The following is an 8,530-nucleotide window of genomic DNA, read 5'->3' as shown; positions in this document are numbered from 1 at the left end:
TGTCAGTGGAGTCCCATCCACCCATTTCCATTTCCCCTCCGTCTCTATGTCAGTGAGTCCAATCCACAAGTACTTCTTGAATTGTCGTATGAAATTCTTGTTTTTAAAAAGGAAAGAAACAGACAAGTAACAGGTTAAACTGATTTCAACCTTTGTATTCATTCACTATTTTTACCCTTTGTTCAACAACATGTCGGTACTATATCTGTCTTACACACAGTCATATATACATACACACCCACGCACCTGTTCTTCTCTGTTGTTGATGATCGTCAGGTCTGCACCTTTTTGAATACAGTCTTTTCTACTTTCTTGCCAGGTTTTCTCATTAGAAGAAATGTAATAGAAACTACCGCTGAAATACAGCCATCCTTGTTGAGCATAGAGAAAAACAGAAACATCCGATTAACAACAAGATTTAACCTAATTTTTCATTGGGGTGAAAGAGGAAATTGTTATTTGGAAAAATGGGAAACTGTTATAGTTAGGTTGTGCCTCCTTCTTTCCCATTGTTTCCATTGTGTTTCCCTCTGAGTGTGTGTGTGTGTGTGTGTGTGTGTGTGTGTGTGTGTGTGTGTGTGTGTGTGTGTCTCCTGGACGTGGTATCCAGTTACTTCTGCCGCCAGCTCATCCACACACCCTAAGCCAATCTACTACTCGCTGCCTGCAATATAATGTACTGCACATACTGCAGTATAAAGACTCCCTCGCTCTTCCACTGATCATTTCAGTCTGCAGAGTGGTAACACACAGCCAATCTGTAGTCAAGTTTGTTTCCTCGTGTGTGCTCTCCAAGTTACTCTCATCCTTCTCCCTTTGCTTAGGTTGACTCACCCTGTGGCTCCTGTGTGTGCTCTGCTTGTCTATCTTTCCAGTTGTTCATCCATTCAGCCACGGACATTCATCGCTCAGCCTGCCCTGCTCCAATGCCAACCTTGGCCAAATCCCCAGCTCCCACCTGCCCAGCTTCATCACCTGTCCCGGACCCCCCTGCCTGAACCCTCAGCAAACCTCCTTTTGAACATTTTTTAAAACTGTTTAATCAAGCATCTCCGAGTCCTGTATTTGAGTCGAGATTTGTTACAAAACCTAACAGAACAATCTGCCCATACAATGGACTCAACAGACTCAGATCCAAAATACACCTTCCTGCAAAAGCCCATAGCCAATCTAGGAACACTCCTCAGAAATTGGATCACTTCATGGCTGTTTGTCCCGTCTGGTCAAAAAACTGGGCTCGTTCATAGCCCCATCTAAACAACGCCTTCAGGTACAGTCAGCCTGTGTGCTAATCAGCTCTCCTTGCCCCTTCTAGTTCTGATTGATTTTGGTGCTTAGGGTATGAACTATGAATTTGCCCTTCAGTCAGTAATAACCCATGAACCGTTATCTAGTTCAATGTAATGTAATTCAATGTTCTTTGACACCTCTAGTTCTGGCTCAACCCCGGTTGCATAACCCGCACATTAACTGGGATTCAGGGAAAATAGCCAGTTGGACATGAACCTATTTGCAATCCCCTTTGTCTCCTGCAGTGGTCACTGCCATTCCTCCCCAGCCTGAACCTCCTGATTTCTCAACAGTTGGGGTAGGAATACCACATACTGGAAGACGTATTCAGCAAGGAGTTAGCGCTTTGGTAACAGGTACTCTGGCATATGACAGTCAAAAGGTAAGTTGAACCTGACTTCGATTGAGGCAAAGGACCCCCACAGTCCCACTATCAAATGCTCAAACTGTTGGCTGATAGCAGGAACGGGACACTGCGGCACAGGTTTTAATGTCTGGTTAGGTTTGCCAGTTAGTTGTCAGTCAGTTAGTTTTAAAATTCCTCTCCAGACATACTTTAAAAAAATACTCAGCTATGATTGATGTTTTGTTGAGCATGATTCCCATATAAAAACAGAAGAAAAAAAAAACTGGGGCTGTAAGCACACCTGGCTTACTTACTCATTGGAAAAAATCTGGATCAGGCCTTAAGTCCCGCCCACCACAGCTGCTTATGCTACATAATCAGGTGAAACAGCAGAGTATCAATATGGTCAGTGGCGGAAACAACGAGAGACTCTGCAACATGTTTGCGCGTCAGTCAGACCAAGACTCAGGGGTTTTTGGAGAATTTATTGGGCACCAAAATTGCAGACTAGAAGACGTATCAGAATTGTAAGCGTTGTTGTTCGTTTACGTTGTTTGTGAGCTTGTTATTCGCAGTGGCTGACACAGTGTTAGTGGCTGTGCTAATGCAAATTCTCCTCTCTGCACAGACAAGGTTTCTGTGACTGGTGAAGGAGCAACGTGTGTCGTGAGGCCAGGAACCCACTGCATCTGTCGCAGCTGCTGAACGTACTGGTTCTCATTTCTGCGTCCATGTTAACAGGTGAGAGCGGACACACTGGCTGCGTGACGTGCGTAATGATAATGAAAAGAAATCCAACATTCCAGTAACGTGCAGAAACAGCTGGTTTGATCATTGATTACTTGTTTAACTGCTTTCAGCTTGCAGTGTATATCGCAAGATTTCACTCTGTGCAACCTCATATTTTCCCAATGTTCCACTCATACATCTTTGGATCATTGATAATTGTTATAACCAGTTTCAACCTCAAACTCACCATTTTTCAGTCTCTTCTTCAACTTGTCACTCTCTTCAGTCAGGGAATGATACTGTGAATCTGTTATTTTGAGTGGAAAGTTTACCATTATTTTCTAACAGCATCAGTTATGTCAACAACCAAACAAACACTTCACTTTAAAACTTAATTTTCATATTGCATTCATCAATCATAATAATTATTAGTAGTTTGCTTAGCTCTGTGAAGACAGTCTACTCATGTTTATGTTCTCATCACATCACATTAGCTCCCTTCCTCTATTACTTAATGTTATTGACTTGGAGAGAAACTATTAACTACAATATCTACCGGGAAACTTTATAAGTAACAAAACACTTAAGATATGCAGCCTCTGGGATCTAAGCTGTCGTTAGTTTCATCATCATACTTACCAGAGATATTCAGCTTCCTCTCCAGTTCATCTCTCTGTTCAGTCAGGTTTTTACGACTGGATTCAGTATCTGAAACAGAAGTAATCTATCAGATAAAGTACCACTTCAGTGAGCAAGTACTTGCCATAAAATTTTTGTCAAGTTATGTCTGGGGTTGTAGCTAGTTTAATCTTCTGAATTTACAAGAAAATTATGTCATTGATCTGAATCACTGGATCTCAATATGAACAAGTGTTGCATTTATATTTTTGCTCAGCATAAATGCTCCGTTTCAGAGTATTAGTGTAATATTAATGTTCAAAATCAAAGCCACTTTAACTGCATCCATTTTAAACTTGACAACAGTGGCCTATTGTATGAGTCAATTTGTTAGTGAACTATCATGATATGTAACATTTGTATCAACGAGCCCTTTGGATCATTAGTATTGGATTAGTTGTGTCCTCATATTTACCAAAGTTGATCCTCTTCAGCTCGTCTCTCTCTTCAGTCAGGTTTTTAAAACTGGCCACAATATCTGGTGGAGAGGTGAATTCAAACAATTCACCACACAGTTTTTCGATAGGGTGATCAAGTAATGTATCAATGATAATTAGTATAAATAATATTTTTATACACACCATTCTCACATACAGCTATAAACCAAAACTAGATGCCACGTGGTAATCTGTGAATAACTGTACTGTTAAAACTGGTGCGTGGCGTGTGATAATTGAGATAATTGGTTTCATTTCACTTTAAAGGAATAGTTTGACATTTCATTTGTTGTTGTTAGATGAGAAAATCAACTACTCTCATATAAAGGAAGTGATTAGCTTAGCATAGAATAAACACTGGATGAAGTTGCAAGAAACAACTGGTAAAAAATGTCAAATAAATGAAAAATATTTTGATTTCCCCCTGTAGGCCTGTATAAGGAAAGCTATGCGATTGATTTAAAATGTAATCTATATACTGAAGTTAGAACTGGGACTAGTATTTGTCCAGAACGGTGCTTCATTCCTTCAGATCTGAGCTCCGATTATTAGACTAGTTGCCAGACTTACCAGAGTTGATCTTCTTCAACGCATCTCGCTCTTCAGTCAAGTTTTCAGAATTGGCCTCAATAGCTGGTTGATGAGTTGCCACCATTTTCAGCACAATGAGATTATATTGACAAAGAGACAAGAGTGGCTTTAAATATGAATTTAAACATACTTTGATAGGTGATTAGTTAGCCATACAAAATGGTTTATACTATGAACTGAGCCCAGCTAAAATAATGTATGTAATGTATGAGAAAGAAGTACATCAAATTTGTTGGACTGGTTTCACACAGGCTCCAGCTCTGACGTATCATTGCCTTGTAAAGTTATGGTCATCTGATTAATCTGACTGTAGTACATTGATGGATATTGATTAGTGGAGCATAGCCTGCCAAGAATCTGATACATTAACTCAAAACTGGAAAGTCTGATGCTCTTGATGTTAGAATAGCATATGAGCTGTCTTGTAAATCCTGTGTGTGATGTGATTTGTTTGCAACTGATTCAAAACTTTCCTAAATTAGTATTTCTCTCCCTGAATGGGAGCCTAGCAGCAATTCTCCTGCAATACTAAACATGATGATTCAGTAACATTTAAGCTTCGAGTTTTACTGAATCTGAGACACCGAAGTGAAACCACAATTTCAGAGGAACCACAAGTGCTTTGTGAGTTTTGTGATCTTTACCCTGAAACAGAATCATACTTAGAAAGCCATTAAATCAACGTAACATTTAGTTATTGAGTTTGTGGTGGTAGCTAGTTTCACTTCTACAAATTAAAAATGTTACTTATGCTGAGGTATAATAAAACACTGACAGCAAAACATCTGATGCTACTGGGACTTAGGTTTTCTGCCTGAAGTGACCAGTTATATCAGTCCTCAGTGACAGGATTTCACATTCATAATATGTTACCCTTGTAACACTTAGGATTTACTTCATTTTCCTGATATTGACTAAAACACCTTTGGATCCAGAACTGATAAAGATATACTATATGCTCTTTTGTAACTGACTTTGAATTTATCCCTACATGACTGACTAAGAGAGTACTGTACAGAGTGCTGAAGTCACAGCTGGGGTTAGTATTTGTCCTGCACTGACACCTCTTTGGATATGAGCTGTGGTTATAGTTTCATCCTCATACTCACCAGAGTTGATCCTCTTCAGTTCATCTCTCTCTTCAGTCAGGCTCTTGTACCTGCCCTCAATATCTGGTGGAGAGAATGTTAGACTTGGAGAGGCAATTCACTTTATATCATATGTGTGCATTGCATTGATTGCGGTAATTAAGTGTCTTAAGTCCTGATTATTGGAGTAGTTTCATCCTCATACTCACCAGAGTTGATCCTCTTCAACTCATCTCTCTGTTTGGTCAGGTTTTTAAAACCAGCCTCATTACCTGGGCAAGAAATTGATTTGTAACAGAATCAGATTATATTAACATCTAAATGCAAGAAAATTCACAAACAACCCACATGCCCACCAAAAACTGCCCTGCATCCACCCCACATGAATCAGCAGCTCAGGTCATCAGGTGGTGTGTACCAGAGAACAGAAGCAACGTCCGCTGTACCTTAAAGTAATCTCAGCTGATCTGACTCTGATACGAGGACCACAACTAAACTATGACGACATATTGACAATGAAACAGAATTTCCATCTTGCATTCATGTTGTAATGGTAACTATTTTTAAAACATTGGTAGACAAAGCATAGTCTCATACAGCTGCAAAACTTGTTTTTACTAGCCAAGTAAGAAGGCTTACTGGCTGGACATTGTGTCTTGGGTTTAATTTCACTTTAATGGACAACAGTATGAAGGACAGAGTATAATTTTAATGTATTCTGAGACTGATTCTGACATCCTCATTTTTTGCCTCTGACATTTCTGATACACCTGTCCATGTTAGTGTTGCAGGAGAATGTGTGCTAGGTAAACATTCAGTGTTAAAAATTCTGAAAAAACTATGAATTGCTTAAAACATGAACATAGGATTACAATGAGAAATTTTACATTGCAGGGATGAATAATAAACCAAAACTTTACCAAAACCAACATTGTGAAATTCTCATCAATGTTGCACTGGCATTGACAGGCTCTCAGAGCAAGTGGTTGACCCAGCATGTAAGTATTATTATAGACTAAATAAAATAAGATGATAATGGTACAAAGACACAATTGGAGGCAACTCACGGAAAGCAATACGCAGAGAAATACTGAAAACAGCTTGTAGGATACACAGGAGTGCAAAGCTCACAACAACCAGTCTCCAGAGTTTTCTTCCTGCATGCAAAACATAAACATAATGACACAGAGAAACAACCAGATTTTCTTAGTGACTAGTAGGACGTTTCGTGTTCCCCAAATTTACAATAATTACAACAAGTGAGAAAAGTGATGAGGGTTGACTAAATCTATTAGCTTCTTTTCTCAGTTTAGATGCCAAAGAACTTTTTGTCTGTTCATTGTCAAGAAGTGATATGTGAACTTGGTATCATATCGTCTCCAGTTCCACAGTGCTCTTGAAAGAGCGCGCCAGACTTTGAAGACTATTGAAAGATCAGTGTGCAGTTTTCTAGGGACTGGGATGTGGCAACTTTGTTGTTTCCCATCAGAGACTCAGTGAATGGTTTCACAGGTTTCACACTTCTTGAATTAGATTTTAACCATGAGGTTGGAGGTTTGTTCAAGGAGCAAAACCAGGTGACACTGCGTTGTAGTAAATGTATAATTTTGAATATCACTTATTATAAGCTTGTGAATTTATTTTATCATGTATGAGAGACCAAATGCCCTTGTCGTCATAGCATGAAATAGGTTTAAGTGCACACCGCACTTTGCTGTGCATATCCTAAAAGTTTACAGACAAATCAAGTCTTCATTTTTGTCCATGCTGATGTTATGGTTAAAATAACCAAGTTAGTAAGTAAGGAAGTAAAAGTTTTCAAAACCAGGGTTACAAGGTGCTTCAGTTACAAAAAGATGATAAAAGCATTTGAATAAACAAACAAACAAATAAATCCAACAAACACAAGCAAATGCTGCGTAATAAATGAACAAACAAGATCAAGGAAGCATTAATATAATGCATCTCACCAGACACTACTGAAGTCACTTCATCCTCTTCACCAGAGCGGTTCAGAGAGGCTTCAGTCTTGGCTGAACCAGCACAGAGGTTTTCATCTTCCATAGTGAGTTCAAATTCCTCTGTATGGACACCATTTGCCATATTTTACGGACTACAGACTTATGAACTGCCAGTGGCTCTGTTTTCGTGGGATTGTGCTGATCTGTGATCTGCCGCTTCTTTTATTTATAAAAAAAAAAAAAAAAAAAAAAAATTCTCAGCTTACACAGCAACAAACATTTTTCCTTCCTCATTTCACCAGTAAGTTAAATTTATACTTTGACTCGCATTAGAAGCTTTGACCCCTGTATTGGAAATTTCATTTCCTATAAAATGAAAGTAACATCACTGTAATGGGAAACTTCAATTTCCAATTACTCTTACATTACTTTTATGCTCTGTACCTAAGTTTGTGCGTCATGTTCCTTAATGCCCTCACACTGTAAGTGAGAGTGTAACTTTCACTGAAAAGTATTTTCTGGTAAGACTTTACTTTCCTATTTAGCATATACATAAGCACTATAAAAACATTTAATAAATGACTTAAACTCTTCATTGAAAAGTATCTAACAGTGGTAACCTTTGAGGAGAGTGCCCAAGCTCTGAGACCACCAGTTTATAGTGAATTACAAGGGAGACATTAATGGACTGAAATTTAGTCATTGTACACTGACAAATGATGAGGAAACAGCAGGCCTTTATTTAAAGAGGAATCAAAGCATATGTATTACAGTATTCCCTTTTTGCAGCAAAGCAGTGACCCTAGTTGTATATTGGTTTTACATAAGTGGTCACTTTCCCTACAGTGCAGTGAACATTTGACACTACACTGATACTAAGCCAACAAATTATGAAAATTATGTTCACATACAAACTGAAAAAATAACAAGAAAGTGATTAAATCTTTTCCTCTGTTCAGCTGAAATTGAGAAATGCACCTTTTTGTCCTGTTTTCTGTATTGTCTGGCAGGTTTAGATGCAATTACAGAGAAACTTTTTCTTCACAGATCCAGTTGTGTGTATTGGAGCATCTTTCATCATTCCAGTTGTTTTGCAAATTGGGATTTTTAATTTGCCCACAGTTTTCAAGTGTTTTACCATTTGGCTCCTTAGAATCCCAGAAGCTGAAATAAAAAGCACAAAAACAAGTAAATTTGTAGCGAATATGAACACCAACCAAGAGGTATTTTATTTGCAGCAACACACAGAATGTAGCCAAGTTAAACCCAACATCAATTCACCTTCTTGTCAGTGGAGTCCCATCCACCCATTTCCATTTCCCCTCCGTCTCTATGTCAGTGAGTCCAATCCACAAGTACTTCTTGAATTGTCGTATGAAATTCTTGTTTTTAAAAAGGAAAGAAACAGAC

General features: G+C 38.6%; 1 protein-coding gene across 1 annotated transcript; it reads right to left on the bottom strand.

The window, feature by feature from the left end:
- Positions 1-6: 6 nt before the first annotated feature.
- Positions 7-7,302, bottom strand: LOC147818758 (uncharacterized; the record flags this gene model as incomplete). The annotated part of the gene is made up of 10 exons (XM_087175720.1): positions 7,130-7,302; positions 6,227-6,316; positions 5,369-5,431; positions 5,181-5,243; positions 4,051-4,113; positions 3,459-3,521; positions 3,005-3,073; positions 2,613-2,672; positions 247-371; positions 7-96 (listed from the first exon to the last, which is right to left on the bottom strand). Coding segments are annotated over exons 1-10 (819 nt in total), but the record flags the coding sequence as incomplete, so codon positions are not given.
- Between the last annotated feature and the right edge of the window lie 1,228 nt (positions 7,303-8,530).

The sequence above is a fragment of the Seriola lalandi genome, unplaced genomic scaffold, assembly GCF_002814215.2.
Source record: "Seriola lalandi dorsalis isolate HSWRI2012SDOR001 ecotype SW California unplaced genomic scaffold, Sedor1 jcf7180002054486, whole genome shotgun sequence".
Lineage (NCBI taxonomy): Eukaryota > Metazoa > Chordata > Actinopteri > Carangiformes > Carangidae > Seriola > Seriola lalandi.
The sequence above is the reverse complement of the archived record's forward strand: the minus strand, read 5'-3'. Positions and strand labels throughout refer to the sequence as shown.